The sequence below is a fragment of the Alosa alosa genome, chromosome 18 (genome assembly GCF_017589495.1).
Source record: "Alosa alosa isolate M-15738 ecotype Scorff River chromosome 18, AALO_Geno_1.1, whole genome shotgun sequence".
Classification (NCBI taxonomy): Eukaryota; Metazoa; Chordata; class Actinopteri; order Clupeiformes; family Clupeidae; genus Alosa; species Alosa alosa.
This window is the reverse complement of record NC_063206.1, coordinates 23,336,538-23,361,583: the sequence shown is the minus strand read 5'-3', so window position 1 is coordinate 23,361,583 and position 25,046 is coordinate 23,336,538. Positions and strand designations below refer to the sequence as shown.

At 39.9% G+C, this 25,046-nt stretch overlaps 3 protein-coding genes across 9 annotated transcripts in view; 2 read left to right on the top strand and 1 right to left on the bottom strand.

Annotated features, from left to right (window-relative positions):
- Positions 1–4,254, bottom strand: part of heatr5b (HEAT repeat containing 5B) — a 39,074-nt gene extending 34,820 nt beyond the window's left edge. The window contains exons 1-7 of one of the 4 annotated variants that reach the window (XM_048269195.1): positions 3,999–4,254; positions 3,126–3,322; positions 2,763–2,974; positions 2,021–2,129; positions 1,514–1,663; positions 732–903; positions 267–424 (exon numbers count right to left, since the gene is read on the bottom strand). In XM_048269195.1, coding sequence (XP_048125152.1) covers positions 267–424; positions 732–903; positions 1,514–1,663; positions 2,021–2,129; positions 2,763–2,974; positions 3,126–3,251 — 927 coding nt within the window. In that variant the 5' untranslated portion in view covers positions 3,252–3,322; positions 3,999–4,254. Of the gene's footprint in view, positions 1–266; positions 425–731; positions 904–1,513; positions 1,664–2,020; positions 2,130–2,762; positions 2,975–3,125; positions 3,323–3,418; positions 3,788–3,998 lie in introns of those variants that run through there. The other 3 variants (XM_048269198.1, XM_048269199.1, XM_048269196.1) reach the window with 3 other exon arrangements.
- Positions 4,255–4,268: 14 nt separating this feature from the next.
- Positions 4,269–10,139, top strand: LOC125311300 (G patch domain-containing protein 11-like). Of its 3 annotated transcripts, XM_048269201.1 has the most exons (15): positions 4,269–4,427; positions 4,952–5,178; positions 5,278–5,319; positions 5,416–5,536; positions 5,631–5,721; positions 5,828–5,959; positions 6,113–6,194; positions 6,383–6,893; positions 7,022–7,407; positions 7,613–7,737; positions 7,847–7,946; positions 8,071–8,102; positions 8,646–8,695; positions 8,831–8,923; positions 9,641–10,139. In XM_048269201.1, the coding sequence occupies exons 1-8, from the start codon at positions 4,378–4,380 to the stop codon at positions 6,439–6,441; spliced, it is 804 nt and encodes a 267-aa protein (XP_048125158.1). In that variant the 5' UTR covers positions 4,269–4,377; the 3' UTR covers positions 6,442–6,893; positions 7,022–7,407; positions 7,613–7,737; positions 7,847–7,946; positions 8,071–8,102; positions 8,646–8,695; positions 8,831–8,923; positions 9,641–10,139. The 3 variants fall into 3 exon arrangements, with proteins under 3 accessions (XP_048125158.1, XP_048125159.1, XP_048125157.1); XM_048269202.1 differs by lacking the exon at positions 4,269–4,427 and having other exon boundaries at positions 4,958–5,177; positions 5,276–5,319; XM_048269200.1 differs by lacking the exons at positions 4,269–4,427; positions 4,952–5,178; positions 5,278–5,319; ... (2 more) ...; positions 5,828–5,959; positions 6,113–6,194 and having other exon boundaries at positions 6,453–6,893; positions 7,022–7,156; positions 7,278–7,407.
- Positions 10,140–10,568: 429 nt separating this feature from the next.
- eif2ak2 (eukaryotic translation initiation factor 2-alpha kinase 2) lies at positions 10,569–18,422 on the top strand. 2 transcript variants are annotated; one of them, XM_048270349.1, is made up of 20 exons: positions 10,569–10,674; positions 11,174–11,290; positions 11,459–11,591; positions 11,800–11,948; positions 12,061–12,181; positions 12,293–12,366; positions 12,617–12,775; positions 12,929–13,061; positions 14,322–14,380; positions 14,475–14,565; positions 14,705–14,745; positions 14,850–14,892; positions 15,109–15,161; positions 15,265–15,384; positions 15,514–15,639; positions 15,892–16,090; positions 16,257–16,400; positions 16,506–16,607; positions 16,712–16,774; positions 18,013–18,422. In XM_048270349.1, exons 2-20 carry the CDS (start codon positions 11,193–11,195, stop codon positions 18,145–18,147), a joined length of 2,043 nt encoding a protein of 680 aa, XP_048126306.1. In that variant the 5' UTR covers positions 10,569–10,674; positions 11,174–11,192; the 3' UTR covers positions 18,148–18,422. The 2 variants fall into 2 exon arrangements, with proteins under 2 accessions (XP_048126306.1, XP_048126307.1); XM_048270350.1 differs by lacking the exon at positions 18,013–18,422 and having other exon boundaries at positions 16,694–16,774.
- Positions 18,423–25,046: the final 6,624 nt, after the last annotated feature.

Sequence of the window (25,046 nt, the reverse complement as noted above, 5' to 3'; positions counted from 1 at the left end):
GAGAGAGGAGAAAAAAGAGAGACAGCTAAAGGGACAGCAAGGGAGACAGAGAGAAAGAGAGGGAGGAAAGAGAGAAGAGAGAAGGAAGAGATACAGTGTGTGTGTGTATGTGCGACTGTGTGTGTGTGTGTGTGTGTGTGTGTGTGTATGTGCAACTGTGTGTGTGTGTGTATGTGCAACTGTGTGTGTGTGTGTGTGTGTGTGTGTGTGTGTGTGTGTGTGTGTGTGTGTGTGTGTGTGAGAGTGTGTGAGAAAGAGAGACTCACCTGTGTGACCCCCACCCGCACCTCCCTGCTGACAGAGGCCCCTCCCTTCAGCATCTCGCCGCCGCTCTTCAGGAAGCCAGAGCCTCCGCGCAGGAAGCCCGTAGCCATGAGCTCCAGCACCTCCTCCAGCGTGGCCCGCTTCACGTTCTGACGCATCACTACCCGTGCACAAACATACACACACAGGGACACACGCACACACACACACAAGGACACGCACATGCACACAAAAACACACACACACACACACACACACACACAGTCAGACATCACACTGACTGTGGCTGGATATTGGAGCACATATTGCTTTCACAGGGTACATGCCGACTGAATTCTAGTTGTGATGATGAGGGGCCTTAAATTCATATTTATAATTTAAATTTTTTAAATTTATAATTTATAACAGCTTCAGAATCTTTCAATAGAGAGCGAGAGCCCGTGGATGTTCTCATGAGAGGCTTTTACCTGCTGCTTGCTTGGGCATCAGCGCTGTTGCCATGACGGTGCCCAGCAGCTTGGACACGGCGACCCGTACGCCGTAGTTGGAGCCTTCCAGTGCCTTAAAGCACAGTGTGGCGACATTCTCCAGCTCTGTGGTCCACATGAAAACTGCTTCATTTTGCAGCTCCAACAGACACTACACACAGAATAAGCAGACAGGACAGACAGAACCACGGTCAGCGATGCTCTCATAGATATCAAGGGCACAAAAGAATCATGTTTCAGAAGTCACTGATAAATATTCAAATGTAAACATTCATACAAACATAAAAACAGGTCACATAAACATGCCAAGATCATCTTTCTGTTCTCTGATCTGAATTGTGTGCCATACACAATATCTGTCACCCAAATAATGTTATTATCATTGACCACAAACAATAAGCTAGATATTTGAAATAGAGTACTACATGTGAACAGTTGAAGTCATGCCTTGACATCACTAACGGTGCCTGTACTGTTGTGCAACAGAGAAGTATTTAAGCAAGACAAGTCATCTTGTGTAATAGTAACAGGATGTCTGTTATTTATCTCTCCATACTCCAATCATACCGAAAACAAAGACAATATGCATTACATGACATTGGGAAAACACTTTAGCTAGATCATATAATGCCTTCATTTGTTGAATTCCACACTTCAAGGGCAGTATAGTAAGCTTGTCAATTAATTCATTAAAAATGAAATATTATGCACTGCACAAAATGGCAAAGGTGACAAAGTGGATGGTCTCTACGGAGACTGACCTTGGCCACAGCACAGCGGACAGCCATGGAGCGGTCAGTCAGTAGGGAGCGGGCATTCTTATAGATGTCTCTGTGACAGGAAGCAGCTGCCCCACCCAGCCCATGAAGGACCTTCTGCAGGCTGAGCAGAATCTCTCCACGCCCCTGAGACTGGAGAGGAAGAGGAGGAGAAGAAGCAGGAGGAGGAGGAGGATGAGGAAGAGTAGCCAGAGGAGGAGGAGGAAGAATATATGGGATTTAACCTCAGGTCATAGGCTTATCATCACACACTCTCAACATTACTGTCCGCAACAAAAGCTTTAAAAGTGCGAAATTCCAGTCAAATTCCAGTCAAAATTCCAGACCAAATTCCAGTTCCATGACAAAAGAAAGAAAACTTATACAGTTTACATCACTTTTGCAGGTTTAGATCAATACATAAGATGCAAAAGATATTAAAGTGCCCCATAGGAATCAAAGATGTAACAGAGTAGGGTAGAGCTAAAAAACTTAGCCCTAACTAAGTACCTCTGCACTCTTCAATGCCTTGAGAAGATTATTGATGGTTTCTGGGAAAGAGCTGCCCAGCATCCTGCCCATCTTCTCATAAAAGGCCCCCACACATGCCACTGCAGCCCTGCAAAGAATTATGGGTAAAAAATAAATAGAGACAATAATTACAACTAGCACTACCTCACTGTGTGAAAATAAATGGACCGGAACACTAAACTAATTCATCATAAACCCCAGTGCCTTGAAACACAGATATAAATAGACTTGTTCTGCATCTGTGGAATTCACTAAATTTGCAATCTTCCCTTCAGATGAAGACATCACAAGACAAGCTGTATGTGCTTGTCAATGAAGGATTTCTCCATAATGAAGCATGGGCATAGCCATCAACAAATGTGCATAATCCACCAATCCAACAGAACTTTATAATCCTACTATTCCTCCACATACTTTAGTGCTGCTGCCTAGAGGATTAACATTTTACAACATGCACTCGTGTGAGTATTCAGTTCATCTGCAAACAATGTTTACAGTCAAAACATATTCAAAATATGTGAGGGATTCATTCAAGCACTGAAGTTATTTATGTAGTTCCAGAGGCTAAACAGGGTCAGACTAGAGGTAATAAAGAATGTATATATGCGTAAAATATCAAAATAAATAAAATAGAAGAATTATGCACAAAAAATCTAGACCTAGGCATATGCTACTTGAAAAATAAAACATACATAATATACTGTAACCATACAAAACTCACAGCTTAGTTGGTAGATAGGCTGGTGTGTCATCTTTGCTCTTGATGATGTCATTACACTTGTCTAGAGTTTGAAAGACGGTGAACGTGTCTCCGATGCTGTAAAGGGTGGCCAGGTTCTTGGCCAGCAGCTTGCGGGTGGGTGGACCTGGAGCACTGCTAATCAGCCCAGTCAGCTGCTCCACCAGTTTCTTTTGTTTCTCCTTCACATCCACCTGTGAAAAGCCAAGCATTTCAACCACTGCAAACCAATATAGTAAAATGGAAATGACTAGTCTGTGGTATGAAATGTATCAAACTCAACGTGGTCCCATTGAGTAGGTTACAAAAACCAACACAAGTGTCTCATATCTGAAATTACTTTACCTTATTTGCTGCCACAAGGACTTTGTCTAAGAAGCGAAGCCACTCGAAGATGAAGACAGGCCTCTTGGCCTCAGTGATCTGGGCCAGGGCATCTTCATTGAGCAGCAAACTGTGTGCCAGCTCCATCTGAGAACACTGCAAGTGGCCAACAGCTCTGAGTCTTCAGAGCTTCTTCACACAATAATTGAGATTGAACACTGGGAAAGACACACCACAATAGCCCAGAACGTGATCAGAGACGGTTGATAAAGCATATAGTATATTAAGGATCTTTGACGTGATTAACCACTGACTTTTTTTTGACGAAGTTGTGTTGTCGTACCGATATTTACCCAGTGAGTGGGAGCTCTGGTTTTGTTATGATGACCAGCTAATATATCTACCATTACAATACAATGGCAATGCAATTAAGTTGGCATTACTAAAGAAAGAGGTTTACGTTAACGTTAGTTCCAAACAACCGTATCGATAGCTTCCGAAGTAGGTGGGTGCTGTTGTGGCTAGTGAGGTTAGCTATCAATGTCAAAAAGAACGAACGATACGGTAATGATGACAGCACTATTTCATATTGACGTTTTAACTAGATTAAATAATCCAACATCAGTAGTATTCAAACAAATTTCAGTAGCCTACAGGTGACCGAAACATCCGGCTGTCAGACAGGCCGAAATTAACTGGTTTAGCTAGCTAGTTCCTTGTTAGCAAGCTGGCCCCAGAAAATGAATCAGGAGGGAGCAGTTTCGTCTTTCGTGCAGCACGAGAAATAAATGACAGCACGTTAAACTGTCAGAGTATAGCATGTGTCGCTCAATAGCAAACATGTGAAATCATGCCAAAACCGCAATTACAAACCAAAAAAACCTTCTGTCTTACCTGTCGACCCACTCCTTGTTTTAGTCGATCACGTTTCACTAGGTCAACACAAATGCCGATCAAATCATTCCGACTAGATGGATCTGAAATAAATGCTGCTTTTTTACAACAAAACGGCACCTCTACTAAACTAGTTTGCGTATTCTCTAGAATCACATACACTTGTTATACATATCACTCTTTGCAAATGGTCTATGGTCTTAATGCATTTTTTAGGGGAAATATAGTAGGAACCTAACCTAGAAATAGTTCAACCCGGAATATTTCAGTTGATGTACGAGGTCGGCCAGATTGTCAATATTGAAGCGTCGCCAGCTCTAAACTCAACTAGCACTTTTGTGTTTTAGGTGTTTAACAAAAGGGTATATTGAAACACGGAATGGCTGAAGAGGAGGATGATTACATGTCTGATGCTTTTCTCAGTCAAATGTGAGTTTGTTATCTATCATTTGGTTGACAGGTTGCAGGTTTCCTTTAGCATGTCTGTCTGTACCTCTGATTTAATGCTAGCCTGTTGTTTATTATTATGTTGATAGTTCTTCCACTGTCTGTGGTTGGCGATCTCAGGCTTATATGACACATGTATGTGTAGCGTGCTTAGACTATTATTCGACAATTGACAGATAGCGCTCTGTGCACAAGCTTACTTGAAGTCGGCAAACCAGTTTCCTCTTCATTGACATGGCTGTCAACAACAGAAAGATGAGTGCTTTAGTTGTACCACCTTTTTCCTAAAAACGCCAGCCTACGTGCATTGGCTGAACAAAATAAGGAGGGAAGGATTTTCGGTGAGCACACGTTTTGGTACAACTGAAGTACTCCTCTTCAAGCGCTTGGTAACAGCGACAAGAAACTCGTTTGCCGACGTCAAGTAAGCTAGTGCACATAGCCATAACATTGCCTGTGAGCTATGAAAATAAGACATCAAAGACATGCATATTGCCTTTTGACAGATCTGACGTCAGGCCAGGTATGCCAATGGTGAAACGGATGAAAGACGCAATGAAAAAAGAGGTCATGATAAAAGAGAAGAATCAACAGAACCGTCAGAAAACCTATAAAGAGCAAGAGCGGGAGAGTCGTGATGCAGTTTTACAGACTTCTATCAGCAATGAAAATAAAGGTTTCGCAATGCTGCAAAAAATGGGATACAAAGCAGGCCAAGGACTTGGCAAAAAAGGTTGGGAGATAAATGATGGAATGCTAAATTATCTGTATCAGCAACAGCTCTGTTAAAAGATTTATAATGGTGTATTGTTTTTTCGTCTGCACTTAATAGGAGCTGGGAGAGTTGAACCAATTCCTCTGAACATTAAAACAGGTTAGAGATCATGTTACCATAAATGGCTCTGTTTTCCTATTTCTCACATGTAATATCAATGATCTTGGAATTGGTCGTAATTTGTGCTTTTATCAGACAGAGGAGGTGTTGGAATGGAAGAAGTAAAGAAAAGGAAGGCTGAAGAGGAACTCCAACATTACCGACAGAAGGTTCGAGTAAAACAAGAAGTGGAGAAACAGTCACTGGAGGACTTCAGGTGCCAATACAACACATTCTTGACTGGATTGTCTGGACTACTGTTGCTTTCCATCCGTCCTCACTGTTTAAATTGCTGTGTTATTGTACCGAAGGGTAAGGAAGAGAACAGAGAGAGAAGAGCGTCAGACGGAAGGGGACCTGAGGCGGAGCCAGCGGGCCTGTGAACAACTCGATAGCCAGAAGGTCTGATCAAGTTCTTCCCTGATTCTCTTTTTCCTGTAATGTACTGCAGTCCATTCAGTGTGATACAGGGTACTTTTAACTGATTATGACTTTTCCATGTTTTTAGGGAATCACTGCTCCCCGGGAATGTTGGTATTGGCCAGAAAAAGAGGAGGAGGACGAGGACGTAGATGAAGATGAAGAGCAATGCAAGAAAGAGGAAGATGAGGAGGAGGAGGAAGATGAGGAAGAGTTAACAGTGAGTGCAAGTACCGGTAGCACTTATGGACAGTTTTGTAAAATAAATGTTTTTTTTTTTTTGTTTGTTTGTTTTGTTTTTAAATAACATCTTAAATCTTTTTTTATCATGGTCTTTACCAACCTTACATTTGCTCTACACTTTACTTCCCAGTCATTAGATAAGCTACATTTTCTCACATCTTACCTGAGGGGTGTGCACTTTTACTGCATATGGTGTGGAACAACATACAATGGTAAGCACTGGTGCAAGCAATGTCTTAAAGCGTTCTCCATTTTACACGTGTTTACATTCTCACATTTTACATGATGTGTCTTTTGTACTGTTGTAGAATTAATCTATCGTGTGTGTGTGTGTGTGTGTGTGTGTGTGTGTGTGTGTGTGTGTGTGTGTGTGTGTTTGTGTGTGTGTTTATTCCAACAGATGAGGAAGATCTGGATTCAAACTGTCCTGGAGACACATCAGCAGACCATGATGATTGACATTGTTGAGGATTTTATACATTTTCTACTCACAATAGAGTTTCACAATAAAATGTAATGATCACATTACATGTAAATACACGTTTTAGCGTAATTGGACTTGGATAATGTGCACCCTACAGGAAATATGTTTTTTTATTTGTCATTGTTTTGCTGTGTTTTGTTGACGTAATTAAAATATTGCTTAAGCCTACATGACATTTGTTGTGGACACTTACATGATATTTAGCTTAGTGTATCATTTAGTTTAATGTTTAGTTTATTGTTAGATAATCTCATCGTATTAGCCTATTATATATCTGACAGCAACAACACCAGCACACATTGAACCTGTCAGAGGCCATTCAGTAACGCCTCCTTCTCAGACGTCATCTTTTCACGGAAATCGAAACAAGAAAATTAGACTGTAACCGCGCCACGTCGTGAAATTTGGTGCTGCATTTGTATGTACAGTAAGTGAATATTCCTTAGTTGGCAAGTCGCACGTTTGTTTTCAAGAGAGCTTATACACCCTGTGTTAGGCTAAGCTGACAGCTGAGAAATAACAAATATTTACATTTCTTTCCTATGTCTCTCGTAGAGCGATCCCCCACTCACAGTAAAGCCTGCAGTTGGTGGACCTAATGAATTACGTTGCAAAACTTAACGAGTATGGACAAAAGAATCATGTAAATGTGCAATATGAAGAAAAGGCTACTCCGGACCATACTAAAGCGTAGGTGGTCAAGCAAGCCCCATCCTCTCCGTCAGCAACACGCTCCCCATCCGCTTCCAGGTTGGCCGTAGACGACATGATGGAGGCTGCATTTGACCAATCGCACTGTATGTTCTTGTAGGTTTACTGTACGGGCTATTGTGAACGGCAAGCGGTATCCAGAGGGAGTTGGGAAAAATAAGAGAGAAGCCAAGGAAAATGCTGCCCTTAAGGCCCTGGGAATGCTGCCGCACAAAGAGAGCAATGGCTGTGTAAGATCATTGGATTCATTCATTTCATTCATCTTAGCATCATGTCGTTAAAGGGATACCTTTTGGTCACGTACTCTTTATTTTATGAAAAATACCTGTTAACAAATAACCTAATTAAGTCAGATGACCATTATTTGTCATCTGTGCAGCACCTTTACATTGATATTTTTATGCCCATTATTATGAATTGCTATAATTCCTGCAGAGTTCTTCCCCAGCCAAAATAGTACAACCCAATTATCAGTGCTGGCTCAATGAACACAGCCAGAAGACCAGGGTGACCTATAAGCCTATTGAATGGACAAGAGTGGGCGCAGCCAGTACACCATTGTAAGTGAACCATTATTTCCTCTTAAGACAGATAATAGACCAGAGTGTGTGATACATTTTCTTGTCAAAGTGGGTTTAATTTACTTTTATGGTAATTATGTTATCTTAGTTGCTGCCGGTATGTTTCTACTAATGGGGAATCATACCCTGAGGGCTATGGGGAATCAAAGCAGAAAGCCAAAGAGGAAGCTGCAAAGCTTGCTTACCTGGTATGAAAAAAAACACCACAAAAATAAATACAGCCAATGGTAATAAAAACCAGTATGTTAGGATGAATATTCAAATGGTCTTTACGTGGCTTATTTTGTGATATCTTTCCATTATTTTCCATAGGCCCTGCAAGTAACAGTCTGTTATGGTGTATGGTAAGGAACCATGATTACCGACAAGGGAAATTATTAAACTAGAGGGCATATTTTGTGTATAGGACAGGAATATGCTGATAAATCACTATGCAACTTCAATCAGTCACCATTTTTGGGTCTCTAAAACCAATTAATCTACTATTGGATTATACTGTTTATGGGGAATTAACTAGATATTATATTAGCAAAGGCAAAGCAGAGCAGTGTTATCACTGAGAGAATGGAAAGTGTATTGTTACAAAAAACAATCTAGATAAACTTAAGATAAATACAAGAACAAGTTACCAAGAGCTAGCTTGTGAACTTAATGATAACATGTATGATATTTAAGCTGTGACATACATGTACAAATAACAGCCTTTGGTCTTGGGTCTAACCGCCAATTATTTGTGTTGAAAAATACTTTGCAGATAATCAAACAAGGGCCATGAAAACATTATTCAAATGTGTTCTTGCTGCAAATTAAAGGGCATGTTGTAATGTTTTAGGTGTTATTTTTTATGTCTTGTAGCTTTAACTTGCTGTATTTTCCCTCCATTTCAGTGGTCCGAGCTCTAGGCAAGATCAGAAGTGGGCATCCTCTGTGGAAAGCAGTAAGGATTTAATTCACAATATCACTAAATGAATGGCATCAGAGTTGTTAGCTGCAGCCTCTGCGATTGGCTAATTGCATTACTTGTGATCATGTAAACTTGTACATTTTGATTTGATTGCAATTCATCTTTCAGCCCTAAAAGCCAGCGCTGCAGGAGGAAAGCACAGAAGATCTGCCCCGACCCCAGCCACAGTCTTTTCACACACCTCCAATGCAGGGGGGAAAGGTACAGAACATCCGCACCCATACCAGCAGGTTCAGATTTTTTGTTTTTTTCCCTGCAAGCTGTATCAGGCTATTGCACTGCATAGACTAACACTTACACGCACGCACGCACGCACGCACACACACACACACACACACACACACACACACACACACACACACACACACTCACACATAGACTCTACTGTTACATAAGGTATATAGGCCTACACATTTCATAATGATTGGATCCTCAACCACATACTTCTTTACTGTTTTTGTTGGTCGTTTTTCACTGCACTGTTCTACAACTAGCTAGTTTAATTCATGACTTACATATCTTGCAGACTTTTAAAATGACTATTCAAATACTGTTTTTAATTTACCTCCAATTTTACAACACTTTGTAGATATGAGCTGGGTCTAAGATAATACTGTATGGTTATAGTTATGGGATTTGGCAGACACTTTTTTTCCTAAGTGACATACAAATAAAATCAATACAATAGTTAAAATTAACGATGAACAATTTGAAATGTTGGTAGGACTACATTAAGGAGAATAGCAATAATAAACAATAATATCAATTCAATCAATAGCCTAATGAAAAAAGTTTGGTCTTTCAACAATTTTTGAAAAGGTCTATCGATTCTCTATGCTAAGTTTGTATATATGACAATAATATACTGAAACTTGAAACTTATTTCCATAATAAATTCCATCCTTTCACTCCCTGTAGAGTTGAACTTCTTCAACAAACATAAGGCTGAGCTGGAGACTCGGCTGTCCACCATTTCTGTTCTCATCCAGCTGGAGGGGTGCGGCATACTGAATGCCGTGGAGAGGGAGACAGTGGAGGCTGAAAGAATTAGTGTCTCTCAGAACCATGCTCTGATCGTCATGCTCAGTAGGAAAGGAGAACGGGCTCAGGAGAAGTTCTATGAGATTTTAAAGGAAACTGATCCCTACCTGGTGAAAGATCTTGAAAAAGGGGTTTGCACATCATAGGAGAATACTGTATCTAGAAGATGTCAGGAAAACAGACAAATTGTATAACATGTTGCCTATGTGTTTTTACCCATGCCTCTTTTTTTATCTAAATGAAATTGATTATTTACAATAATTGTATGAATATCTTGTGCCTATGCAGCATTTTAATCAACTCTTTGATTTTCTGTATTGGGATACTTCAATAATTATGTCAATGTTATTTTCAATAAATGTGGAGGAAATATGAATGGATGCTTTGTTCACACAAATCTATCTTTCAGAAGTTGTAGCCTAATCAGCGCTGTGTTGACAGAATTTTGAATAGTGCTTTTTGGAGACTGCAGGTTCGGGGTAGCCTAGAAATCTAGATGCAGCTTAGCAGCGGCAAATTAATTTGCTCAGCCTGTACATTTCAATGATATAGGATGGCCTGCCAGGCTAGGTTGGGGGTATAGGCCTAGTGTATTGACACTATAACTATGACACCAAATCCCAGGAGGCACTGGCAGTCCATTTAAAATTATATACATCACTGCGATAACTACCAGGGAATATACTGTAAGCGTATGTCTAACAGCAACAACCCTGTTTGACAGACCCTCACAGCTTTTAGTCACGCCCTCTTTGTCCTGATTGGTCCCACACAGGCACATTTTTCCGGAAATCGAAACTTAGAAGTTAGATTAAGAAAGTAAACGAAAGTGTCACTGTTGGGTCGCTCAAAGATAAAGTACCACACTATATTGAGGGGGTTGGTGTTGCGCAACGATTTTATGAAGTACAGTAAGTTAACTGATTGTTTTATTGCATTAATGCTTGAAAGTTGCACGTGTATTTGAGGGAGCTGATACGCGCTCCTGCTGCTGTTACTGTGTGTCAGCTAACATGACAGCTGATCAGGATACGTGACAACACAGGCTACGACCTCTACTGTCTATGGCTACGACACGTGTAGCCAATATTCGATACAACTGTAAATCATGACATGTATAAGAGAGCATATTTTGCAATAGGCCTTTATCATGGCAGCCGAAGTAGGAAGTGAACAGCCCTGTTTCTGTGTGAGCAAAGTTGTTTCTAATTAAGTGTCAGATTCGGCCACAGTTACTTCAACCAGAGGCCTCGTTAATGTTTTTAGGAACACCTGTGGTTTGCCTGCCAACAGGAAGTGAACAGCCCTGCTTCAGCTGCCTGTGGGCTGCTGTGATTAAGGCCTATTGTTTTATTTGTTATTACTCGGCTCAAGTAAAGCTGTTGTTTATCACTCTGACCCACGGTATAGCCTGCAGTTTGTAGACCTGATGAATTACGCAGCAAAACTAAACGAATACGGACAGAAGACAAGAGTCCTAGTGCAATATGTGGAGGTGGACGTCTCAGGTCCGGACCATATTAAAACGTAGGTTGTCAAGCTACTGCCTGTCTAAAACTAGGTTGGCTGTTAGAAAGACTGCATGATGGAGCGTGTACTTGACCAGTAGGCCTAGCTACAATTATGTTCTTATTTTCATAACAACTATTAGCCTATTAATTGCTATACTTAACCAGCACAATTATGTTATTGTAGGTTTACTTTACGGGCTGTTGTGAATGGTACATCTTACCCAGAGGGAGTTGGGAAAAATAAGAAAGAGGCGAAGGAAAATGCTGCCCAGAAGGCCCTTGAAAACCTGCAGCAGCACATGGAGAGCAGTGATTTTGTAAGATTATTACATTCATTTTTCTTCACCTCTGCGGTCACAGTATCGAGTGTTTTATAGCTATTGTCATGTCAAGTGTAACCAGGCCTGTGTAATGAGAAATATGATAACCGATCAAGTCAAATGGCCATCATTGATCTTATGTGTACTAGGTGGTTAACAGATTGGATTAATATTGTTATTGTTGAATTGCTTGACCTCTGTACAGAATACTTCGACAACATCACAGACATCAGAAATCCCGGTCTCTATTACCCAACCCAATTATCAGTGTTGGCTAAATGAACACAGCCACAAGACCAGAGTGATTTTTAAGCCTGTTGAATCGACAAGAGTGGGCCTAGTCAGCACACCACAGTAAGTATGAAACATTATTTTCTATTAAATCTGACCTAAAGCATGTGATACACTTCCTTGTCAAGTGGGCCTATGGTCTTCTTATTACTTAACGGCAATTATGTTGTCATAGGTGCTGCAAGTATGTTTCTAGTGATGGAAAATCATACCCTGAGGCTTATGGGAATTCAAAGAAGGACGCCAGAGAAAAGGCTGCCAGGCTTGTTTACGAAGAGATCTTAAAAGAGCAAGGGGTAAACACTAACAATATTTATGGTATTTATGGGAAAGCATGTAAGGATGAATATTCGTCTAGCTGTTGCTCATGTCTCTTGTTATACTGTACATTCACTGTTTTTTTTTAGGTCATAGAGGGCCATTGTAATGGGCATAACTCCAGACAACAAGAGGTGTCAAACCATAGTGCCTCTGATCTAAGGTACTGTACTGTACTGTACTATGGTATTCATTTTGTTATTTCCCCCAAAAAGACCCAGAGGAAAACTCTGAGTGTCACAGTTGATCATCACCATCAGTTGTAGGAAACAGATAGAAACACACTTTCTTTGTGACTTCATCTAGTGTGCATCTATAATCCCGTCAGACCATTAAACTGTTACAAATGTTAGTATCACAGCTGAGCATTTGTAATTCACTTGTCTGTCCTTTCTTATGCCTCCCTTGTACAGCAATAACCTTGAACATATGAGGGTTACACCTACAAAAGATCTCAGCAGTGATATTCACCAGGCTAACTTCATAGGGATATTGAACCATCATTGTCAACAGCAGAAGCTAACACATGATTTTAAGCTGGTGGAGAAAAGAGGGCCATCTCACAACCCTGAGTAAGTTGATACACAGTGAGACATTTACTCAAGCATTTCAAAACTTGTTGAAACTCATCAGCAGTGTGAATTGTGTGAAGCAACTGTGAGTTGAAGCTTCAGAAAGCGTTGTCTGTTATATGCACTAACAAGCTACATTGGATTCATCTACAGGTTTGTGTACAAAGTAGTAATAGGTGGGGTCGAGTATCCGGAAGGCTGCGCTAGGACGGCCAAAGACGCGAAGCAGCAAGCTGCTCAGCTGGCATGGAGTAAGATTCAAGACCAGTCTCAATGGAACAGTCAGGTAAGCATTCATAACGTTTGTCTTCATAGAAGCCGATGGACTTCAACACAAAAACTTTTATCATCATCTTTCCTCTATGGTGTACATATTAGGACATCCTTAGATGTCAGAATCGGGTGTCAGACATCAGATGAAAAGGCATCACATCTCAGGAAAACCTGTCATGTTTATGGAATTACACAGTCAGTTGAAACAGTGTCAGGAAAATCTGTGTCAGGTAAAACGACATCAGGTGAAACAGCCTCAGACGAAAAGCTGTCAGGGTCAGGTATTAGAGATCAGATGGAAAGGCATCAAGTCTCAGGAAAACCGTTTTGCCTGAAACTTCATTGAGCAAGTGAGCAAGGAATATGTTACTGTGAAACTTTCAAGATCAGTTTCTGTCTCAAACTATTTGTTTGAAGGCAAAAACGTTTATGTTTTAAACGTTGACTGAAGGGGGTGGGGGGGATGGGGGTCTGTAAATTCGCCTCGACAGCCCTGCTTCCAATATTTGAACCAAAGAGGAAGTATCCTCACCACTGCTGGCCACCAAGAGATGCTGGCTCTCCTAGAAAATGAATGACTTCTGTTCATTAAGATGAATTAAAGGAGAAATCCGGCGAGTTTTCACATAGATATCCGTTTCTCCAGGTCACCGAGTACTGTCGGTACGAAACAAAATGAAAACGGTTTTACCTAGCTTGAGTTGCTACAACCAGCAGCTGACACAGCCAGGCAGCTGCAGCACTACACTCTGTGGGCATGTACATGGGGACTCACGGACATGCCCCCAGAGTGTAGCGCTGTAGCTGCCTGGTTGGATTCGCAGCTGGCTGTAGCAACTCAAGCTAGGTAAAAACGATTGTTTACGGTTTTTTCATACCGACAGTGCTCTGTGACCTCGAGAAACGGAGATCTATGAGAAAACTCACCGGATTTCCCCACCAGTCCTGGTGTGAACGGACAACTTTTGAAAGTCTTTCTCAGGTATGTGTGCTCCTTTTGAGAGACAGAAAGAAAAACTGAATAGACTATCCCTCCTGCATGCGGGCTTTAGTGGGCGGGAGCGGGACATCATGTTACATAAAAAATGACACATTAATGCGGGAGCGGGCAGGAGCGGGACAGAATATTGCGGGAGCGGGCGGGCGCGGGACTGAAAAATCAGACCTTGACCACAAACCATGATGGAAGTCTAGGAGAGTGGTGTTAACAGATAACTCCTTAATACCGGTATATCCCACAGTATACACCGTTTAACATGTATGTTTATCTTAGGTTTCAAGCAAGTCAAGTCTTTCTGAAGATGATTCACTCTGTCTAACTCCTACACTAGAGTGAGTATAATGTAGAACATATTAATTAATCATATGGGATATGATTGTTCTGTGTGAGTGTAACCCATTGACTATATGTACTATTTTGACCTAGCGAATCACAAGATGAGAGGGCCTCAACAAGCCTGGCTGCAAGTGCAAGTGACTCAATTATCTTTAAAGATTCATCCAAAAACTCCCCCAAAGTTAGTAATATTCATATTGAGAACTTATTGTTTTAAAATGCACTTTATATGTGGTATTTATTTTAATGTGGTAATGTTTGGTTTTGATTAGGCTATTTCTGTAATGTTTTTTTGTTGTTGTTGTTTTTGTTTATTGCAGATACAAGAGGCAGCTCCTGCACAAAATAAGGCTAAACGAATGCAAGTGCATACAACATGCCAGTATCCATTACTACATTCATTACATAATTTTCTTCATAATAGTTATAATCCCTCTAATGTTGTTTTCTTGTCTTCTTTTGCAGATTAGCACCAAATTTCAACAATGCTCCTCAAAAAAGTAAAGAGGTATCTCACATTCTTGATATATGTGCATATTATGTACTTTAGGTTTTACCAATGCATATTTACTAAACATTTGTAAGTAATTAAGTAAGTAAAAGTAAAACACAATTATAGATCAAAACAACAGCAATTAATCGGTGATAAATAATAGTGATGACATTTTCAACACATTGTGACTTATTATAACATTAATAACATGTTCAAATATCTGCTTTGAAGGCTGGCCCCAATCTCTCAACCAATTTCACTGGTCAGGTTGCTGTCCAGTCCAGGTGAGTGAGCACGAGGCCTCCTACTGACTAAGCACAAGTTATACATTCATGCAAAGTGAAATATGAAATACCAAAGCATGATTGTTATCAATTTATTTTGCAGACTTGAAAAAGACTTTGAATCAATAGAGCGTGTAGGCAAAGGAGGGTTTGGACGCGTTTTCAAGGCACGAAATAAATGCGATGAGACATATTATGCCGTGAAGATTGTAAAAAGTACAGAGTAAGTGATGATTTTTTTTTTTTATGAAAACTTATACTCACAAACAATTTAATGTGTCACTTTCATGGTTTTCATTTTGATAGATTAAACTTGTTTTGTCACTGTTTTTTTTTTTTCAATTTTATTTAGAAAAGCCAAACGAGAAGTTAAAGCTTTGGCACGTCTGCAGCACCCAAACATAGTGCGTTACCATGGATGCTGGATTGATAACACTGCATACGTATATGATGTCTCCGACAGTTACAGCACCTCAAAGTAAGTCTGCATAACGAGACAGAATTACTATAGCAGAATAACATTGAATGTTCCTCTGGTGTAGATGAAGGGGAAAAAATAATATTATATTATAAACATCCAAATATCAAATTCTCAGTATAAACTGATTTCATGTTTCAACATTTTCAATTGTTATACAAATTGTTATGCAAAACTTTTATTGAACATCTGATCTTTTAAAGTATGAAACTTACTATGAGTGTGAGAACTTAGCTGTGATTATAACCTCAGCTCAGGAAGCAATTCCACCATGACATTCCTGTATATCAAGATGGAACTCTGCGAGGGCAACACACTTTCAATGTGGATCGAGGAAAAGAATGAACACCCAGACTCACAGAGACGACAGGTTGCCCTTGTCATCACCAAGCAAATCTTAAATGCAGTGGTATACATTCACTCTCAAAACCTCATCCACCGTGACTTAAAAGTAAGCCATTAACCTACAGGTACTTCCAATAACTTCAGGTGTTATCCAGTGTGAATTTACAAGTTCAGTAAACAATTTTAGTGAGAACAAGATTTGTTGCAGTATTATTAGTAAGTACCCTTGTATGTTTCTGCTCAGTATTTGATCATTTTCTTACTTGTGTTAGCCCGCGAACATCATGTTTGGAAGAAATAAGGAGGTGAAGATAGGCGACTTCGGCCTGGTGACTGTTGGAGACAGTGACCATGATGAAAGTTTACTGGAACGGACAAAGCGTACAGGCACAAGATCCTATATGAGTCCTGAACAGGTAATGCAGTGTAGTGCAACACAAGTTACTCATTTCATATGAATAAAAGTTGTGAGTACCAGACTACAACATCCAAAACTAACTACTGTCATTGCACCTTTACAGATGAATCAGCCTACATATGACCGCAAAGTGGACATTTTTGCTCTAGGTCTGATTTATTTTGAACTACTTTGGACTATAAAAACAAAGGCTGAAAAGTCTGAGGTAAGTGTTTCAGTTGCTATGATATTTACATTTGTCATCTCTAATAGCCATTGTTTTCTGGAAAATCAGTATTAAAATATCAGTAGTTTTTTTTTATCCCATAGATGTGGAAAAATATCAAGACAAGGAAGTTTCCAGAGGAATTTTGTGATCAGTTTGGTTTTGAAGTAAGTGTAGCTATTAGTTTATCACTGAAGATATAGTACTTACCTTGGTTCGTTAAAGTGAAAAATAATGCCTGTTGTCTCATTTGATAGTTCTTCATAAAATTGAATATTTGTTTCATACTGTATGTGCATACTTCGTTGTCAGACCAAATATACATATAGGACTCATTGATAATTAAGCTCTAGAAATGGTTATTGTCACCCATATATATATAATTTATTATTACCGCCACGCTAGCAAAGCGGCAGTCATATAAGTTTAGTCAGAGGTTTTTTTTCCTCAGGATTTTTTTTCTTCAGTAATTTTGTGTCAGCGATTCCCAGAATAGTGAAAGACTGCACGAAACTTAGTGGGCATGTAACCCCACAAGGATGACACAGAATCATTGAATATATTGAGAACTGTAGGACTTAGGATGACCATGTTTTTTTGTATGTTGGTCTCAAGGGGCCATCTCCACCCATCCCATAACCACTCATTTGCAGTATAGCACCATCTAGTTAAAAATAAAAAGCAAAAATGAGGCGTTGTAATGGCAGGTATCTTTAGCTGACATGTTCAAAACTGAAATTTGAAGTGTAGGATCATTATGAAACCCTCTGAATACATGCCAAGTTTAGTGGAATTCCATTCATGGGGGGCCATACAATAAATTCATTTATGTGTACATTTAGTGACTGTACACCAATCTGCCTGTAGATGGTGGTGTTGAGCAAATAGTTGCCGGTAGAGGATGATGCTACATTTCTACAAACACGCACGCACACACACACAAAAAAACACACACACAGTGCACATGCACACACACACAGACACACACCCACATAAACACACATGCACACGTACACAGACACACCCACATGCACACACACGTGCAGAAACACAAATACACACACACACACAGAAGGACACATTACACAAAAGCAAACACATATACACAAAAGCAAACATACATGCACACACTCATTTACATACACAAAAGTTGCTAGAGTATGAGATGGAGACAAATTGACAAGCGTGATTTATTTTTGTGGAGAGAACGTGCAGGACTGAGCGGTGGTCATATTTTGTACCACTATGTGGTACATCTAGTTTAAATCTGGCATTCAAATGTTGCTGTAGACTTTTGCAGGCACAGTGAAGAAAGAAGGTCTAAGTTATTCTGTATCATTATACAAAAAAATGTCACCAAGTGTGGACAGGTGGAGTCATTCTTTCAACTCTGTGTGTTCTGCAGCATGCGCTAATCAAGCGAATGCTGCGTCAGGATCCTGTGGAGAGACCTGAAGCCCAAGCGCTGGTCGCAGAGCTGGAGAATCCCAAATCCTTCCAAGATCAGAATTCTAACCAAAGAAGCACAAAAACTGTATGAAGTTATGAAGTGCAGTAAGGGCAGACCCATCACAATATCACTAATGTATGAAAACTGTCTTTCCTTGCAGATTGCTTTGACTGTTTTTAAATTGCCATACCTGTTACCTTTGCATCATGGTGTTGTGGATATTCGTATAGGAATACGAATATCCACAAAAGGAAAACTCTTTAACCAGTATATAAATCTAGCTACTTCGAGCTACTTTGAGCCTCGTAAATGGTGTAAAACAGTGATTTATTTGCATGACTAGGCCGATGCCCGAGGCACCGCAACGAAACACTGTTGGTAGCATTGGCTAACTAGCGCCAGATTTCTGAGTGCAGGGAACAAGCCGAGGTGAGCTATGAGACATACGTTCACACTCGGTATCATGTTTCAACACGCTTTAGGTCAAAATCACACCGGAATTCTCCTTTAAGTTGTCTAATCTTACAGTGTGACTGTACTGGAGCTCCATCCGTTTCATGTGTTTGTTTTTTATATGCCATTTCGAGATGGATCCTTACCAACCACTAGGCACTTTAAATCTTTAGTTTTGTCTTCCACAAAACATAGCTGGGTCTTACTCATGAAATGAGCATTATAATGCCTAGTACAGATAGTAATGATGGTTTTGTAATTTTATCATATGTTTTGAAAAATGAAGCTATCTTTCATTTTCACAAATTGAATCAGTAAAATGAATGTGATCCCCACACAAATGCATTACTGACTATTTAAGAGGTTATGGTCATTTTAAATTGAGGGCCCTATTTTGACGATCAGAAACGCAGCGCATGACGTATTCTTATCATGACTCAAAGCGTATTCCTATCTTACACTCTAATATTTCGTCATGCCCTTCTGTTTTATTACACAATGCGCCCAGGGGTGTGGCAATTAATGACCTAAGGTGTGGTCTGGCGCGTGATCTAAAAACGCTATCTTACACCATCTAAAAAGCGTTACCCCACTGACCAAGAAAAACCCGGTCTATAACGAAAGGTGCATATGAAGCACAGCTGAAGACACTCGGTCACGAGATGTAAGCAGCAACTCCTCTGCAGGATAAATGTCTTTAGGTTTTTTTTATTCAGTCATTCGAACATTATTAGGATAAGTGTTACTTTTTTCAGGCAAATTTTTTCAATGGTAACCCATTGTCAGTCAATAGTGAAAATATTTTTTTTTTTTTTGTTTCTGTTATGTCGTTGACTATGACACCATAGTGAATTTAGTTTCACTTTGCCTATAAGTTCAAATAATAGACGAGTGCAGATTTGTAGATCTGCTAGTCACAAACAGGTTTTAGGTAAACATGGTTTAGTGGAATACCTGTTCCATCCTTCAAATGTGCCGGTGACCATCAAAATACTATTTGAAGTCGCGCTGCTTGCAGTTATAGGGAATGTCCGATGTCAATCTCATTGATGTTATGCCCAAAACACACCCATGACTGATTAAGAAACATAAGAACCACCTTTTTGCGCCAGGCACCCGATGTTTGATAACAAAACCAACCCCAATGTGGACTGGACAAACCCCTACATTTATTTTAAGCTATTTGCCAGTGACCATGCATTTAGATCACCAAGATAGGGCCCTGAAACATTACAGGTAAACATTACTCACATTGTTCCTTTTCTCATTTTGCCATTCATTCCCGTAAACAATACAGTTGTGCTCATAAGTTTACATACCCTATACATACACATGCTAAAGTTGACTAAAAAGAGGAATAAAAAAAATCATCTTTTGAAAATTGTTCTTAATGCCTTTTAAAAAAAAAAACATTAGGAAAAATCCAACCTTTAAGGACACCAATTTCCGTTGTGAATGATTGTATCGTAAATAAATAAATGTTCTTCCTTAAAATACAGGGACTATAAGTATACATACCCCTATGTTACATTACATACCCTTCACCATATCTCACCCTTTTTTATTCCTCTTTTTAGTCAGCATGTGTACAGGGTATGTAAACTTATCACAACTGTATGGAGTATTTATTTGTATTTACTAATGGAGTTAGTAAACACATCATAGTGAAAATAATACTTTTAAATGATTGAATATGGATTGTATGAACTTTTTATCCTGAATTAACATACAATGAAGACTATTGTAATCTTACTTTCATTTGTTGATCTAATCATATAATGTAAGTGACCCAATTCTTCAACAACCTTCCCATGAATGGTATTACAGCTAACAAGTCATTGATTTGTTGTCTGTGTAAGAATCTTTGTTTGGATGACTGAAAATTGAGGCTAAAAAGATGCAGCCGGGGGGCTCTGTGGCGCAACCAGCTACAGCGCTCATACCATATACTGTACGGGTCCAAGTGGCCACGGGGACATGGGCTCGAGTCCGACCCAGGTCATTTCCCGATCCCTCCACATCTCTCTCTCCCACTCGCACCCTGTCTGCCTCTTCACTGTCCTATCATAATAAAGGGTAAAAAATACTTGTTTTTTTTTTTGTGTCGTGGTTCTGCGGCTGTCTGGCTATAGCTGTGCTTAGTGCATGCTGCTGTCCATGGTCCTGAGCCTGCCCGATCCGTTCTGCGCTTGTGCAGCAGCTTACTGTAACCCCTGGTTTACAACGGTTTACGACACTACTAGATCAGTTTTACGCTTGCACAATTATTTATAGTCATTGACACGCTGTTTGAATGTGTGTACACTGCAGAAACTATGCAGAAGATGGCATCTTGTTCAAATTATAAAGAACTAGTCCAGTGCCCGTTCAAACATGCCATTCCTGTAGAAAACCCATAGCCCAATTACATGCCTTCTGGTATGCCTGCTTTAAAAATAGGATGATAGGGAAAAACATCATTCCAGCTAAGCATTCAATAGGCCTAATAAATACTGAATATTATATCATAATATATTAGCCTATAATTAATATGAAGTGGGCAGAATTTAGGCATGGCTGCATGTGACATTTCTACAGATCAGAATGACATAAGCCTAACAGCTGTTCTGAGTTATATGTTTACTGTTAAGCTTATTGAATAACTTCTTAATACTGAAGGCAAAACATTTTTTGAGAATGATTCATCATCATTTGAAATGTGCAACAATGTCACTCAATCTCTGGTAGCCTAGGCTAGCCTAGGCCTAAGGGACATCACGCTGTCTGCCATTCATTGTCTGTAGCTGAACGAAATGAGGCTATATGTTTAGCCTATTGAATAGCCTAACGATATTGAAGGCAAACCATTTTGTAGAAAGATGCATCATCATAGGAGATTTGCAAGGATGTGACTCAAAAACAGTCTTTGGTAGCAATCTTTTTAGTAGTCTGCCACTCATTGTCTAGCTGTGTGGCACGACAAATGTGAAGACATGACATTTTGCACTCTGTGACACAGGCTTATGGTTGTTAATCATATACTCTCTATTGTCATACTGAAAAGAATCCTTTGATAGGTATTAGAAATGGGGCCATTGCAAAACTGTAAAGGGGCAAAACTGTAAATGAAATGGGTGCACAATGTACTCTAAAGGTACATAACCTTTAAACACTGTTCGTTGCTACCCCCCCTTAATTTACTGTTCATGGTCAAATTTGACCGGACAGTTTTAACTGCTCTTAAATACCAATACCATGACAAAAAGTATTATTTAATAGAACATTTATTGTAAACAGAACCTTATTAGATAATTAACATCTACAACATGTGTGTTTGTGTGTGTGGGTGTGTGTGTTTCTGTATGTGTGTGAATGTGTGCAAACACTCACTGGTGGTTCACATGCACAGTGGAAACATGACAACATGAACTGTGTGTGTGTGTGTGTGAGAGAGAGCGAGAGAGAGAGTGGGTGTAAATGTGTGTGTGTGTTTGTGTGGGTGTGAGTGTTTCTGTGTGTGCATACATGCATGTGTGTGCAAACAATGGTGGTTCACATGCACATGTGGCAACATGACAACATGAACTGTGTGTGTGTGTGTGTGTGTCTGTTTGTGTGTGTGGGGGGGGGGTGTTTCTGTGTGTGCATGCATGTGTGTGCGAACATTGGTGATTCACATGCACAAGTGGCAACATGAACTGACAACATGAACTGTGTGTGTGTGTGTGTACATGTGTGTGTGTGTCTGTTTGTGTGTGTGTGGGTGGTTGTGTTTCTGTATGTGCGTGAATGCATATGTGTGCGAACATTGGTGGTTCACACGCACGAGTGGCAACATGACAACATGAACTGACAACATGTACTGAGTGTGTGTGTGTGTGTGTGTGTGTAAGTGGGTGTACATGTGTGTGTGTGTGGGTGTGTGTGCATGCATACATGTGTGGGAACATTGGTGGTAGGAGTGTGTGAAGAGAGATGTCTTTCATCTCCTGGATGAAAATGAGACTCTTTCCCAATCATTTCCTATGGCGGTCATTTTTGACCGTGAATAAAAAAAGTGTTTCTAAGTTGAATAAATCACTCAAAATTAGTCCTAATCAATTCTATGTGTTCACAAGCCTTTTGTGAAGGATATCATAAGATCTTGAGGCAATCTGATGAAAAACGCCATATTTATGGTACAGGGAATGTGTAAATCGGTCATTTTTGACCGGAACAGTGTTAGAAGGATAATTGAACAGGTACACAAAAGCTTACCTGAGATCTATTTGTAGTGCTGAGGCTCAAACTTATTGTTGTTCAGTTTTCTCTGTAAGTGTTTTCAGGTATGTGTGTGGGTTTACCAATCACCACTCTCGACAATCTGGCAAGAAGGTAGCAATATCTCTCTGTTTGTTTGGTGGAGGTTTTTGCTTGTGTAAAGTGTACAGTTTTTCCTCTTGTTATTTCTTCAATGTACAGTATAGTACAGACTGTGACAACAAATTTCCCCCTGGGGACAATAAAGTATGAATCTGAATCTGATGTGTTTTGCATTTTGAATAGGAGTGTTTTCCCGATGATTAGGCCTACAAGAGATTTTTCCGCCCCACTTTAACCCCTGGTGACAAGCCTTAAGAGCCATTTAATTACTTTTAAAATGACACTACACTATGCAGTACCTAACTCAGTTGAATACTACAGTCGCAGCCTATCTGAAAAAACTAATGCAAACTTTTTAGAAAAAATTACACTTACGCTTGTCTCATTCCTGACTCAGGAGGTATCAGAAGGCCCTTTCCTTAACCCAACCGAGGTCAATCTGTTAACCGATAATGTGATGAACTCATTGCGCTCAACCCTAGACTCTGTAGCACCACACAAAAAGAAAATAAGAAAACAAGTAAGACATGCTCCATGGTAACAAAAAGTAAACTAGAACAAAAATGGCGCACCACTAAAATGGAAGTCTTTCGCCAAGCATGGAGAGATAGCCTTATCACTTACAAAAAAGCACTTACAAAGTCAGCCTTCTATTCCTCGCTGATTGAAGAAACTAAAAATAATACAAAATTTCTCTTTACCACAATCTCCCGCCTGACGAAGAGCCATAACAAAGTAACCCAATCTATCCCTATAAGCCTAAATCTTGGTCACTTCTAAACGTGATGCTAGCAGGCAAGATGCTAACCCAGTAAACAAAATAAAGTCCCGAAGACGTCCCCTAAAAGTCCCCTGGCGAACGTCACCTCCTCGACATTGTGTATTGAGTTCCCTTGACATCCCGCGGACCTGTGTTTGGGACGTCTAAAGTACGTCCCCAAGACTTTGAGGGGACGTCCTTTAATGGTCACTGCGACGTAATGCGCGCAACGTTTATTTCCGCGATGGTTAAAAAAAAAAGAAGAAAAAAAACATGAAGCGTGATTACGCGTTATACATCCTGTAGGCTTCATGAATGGACATACCGGTAGGCTGCTAGAATTGGATAACACTAGACCATGTTTACTCTGAATGATTTCGGACTTAAATGCAATCGGATAACACTACGACCAATATTTACTGTCTTCCAATGTTGCAGCGCTGTCTTCATCAGTTTAGCTGGTTCCCCGGGATGCAAGGGGTAAAAGTAACGTGCATCATTGCTCATTGCCAGAGTGTCTCGCAGAGACAATTCCATTGTGCTCTCGCGAGAACTCTGGATTTCCAGGGTATGACTAGCCCAGGCAGCAAATTAAATTGGCTGCCGCTAGGGTGCGTCTAGATTTCTAGGCTAAGGCTGGAGTTAAAAGTGGTATCACCAGACTCAGAGAATGGCAAAAAATCAATTGTTTAACTCAAGGGGAGGTGGAAAATGAGTAATTCCCCAAATTGTGGAATAAACCTCCTGAGACCCGGGTTATAAATTTGAATGCATTTTTTATTTCTCTCAGTTATTTTGGTTTATTAGGGCTTCATGAGTATACAAAATAAAATTTCACCTCTGTACATCAAGTAGTTTTTGAGAAAAGTGATGTCCTCATTTGAGGACATTGGGTCTATTTTACCATAAAACACAACTAAATTGCCATTGTGTAACAAAGTGTAACTCTGTTTATTTCATCAGAATATAACAGAGTTAAGAGTAAAACAAAAGTACAAAGTGTGTGTGTGTGTTTGTTAGTGTGTGTGTGTGTGTGTGTGTGTGCGTGTGTGTGCGCGTGTGTGTGCGTGCGCGCGCGCGCATGCATGCGTGCGAGTATACACAGGTACATGTGAGAGAGTGCACCTATGTATTTCAATAGATTTTTTTTTTTTTTTTTTTTTTTTTAAATAACAAAAACATGAAATTAAACACTAAATTCAAGGATGTACAAAATAATGCAAAGTGTGTGTGTGTGTGTGATAGTATGGCACCCTGGAGGTGTCATTGCAAGATATTTTGTGTGTATATCAAGATAATGTGCACTCATTTTACTAAAAATGTGTAACTTAGCTAAATGCAAGTACAATTTAGCTAAATGAGCCCACAATTTAATAAAATGAGCACACTATTTACGAAACTGAGCACATCATTTGTTAAATTCAGTGCACAATCT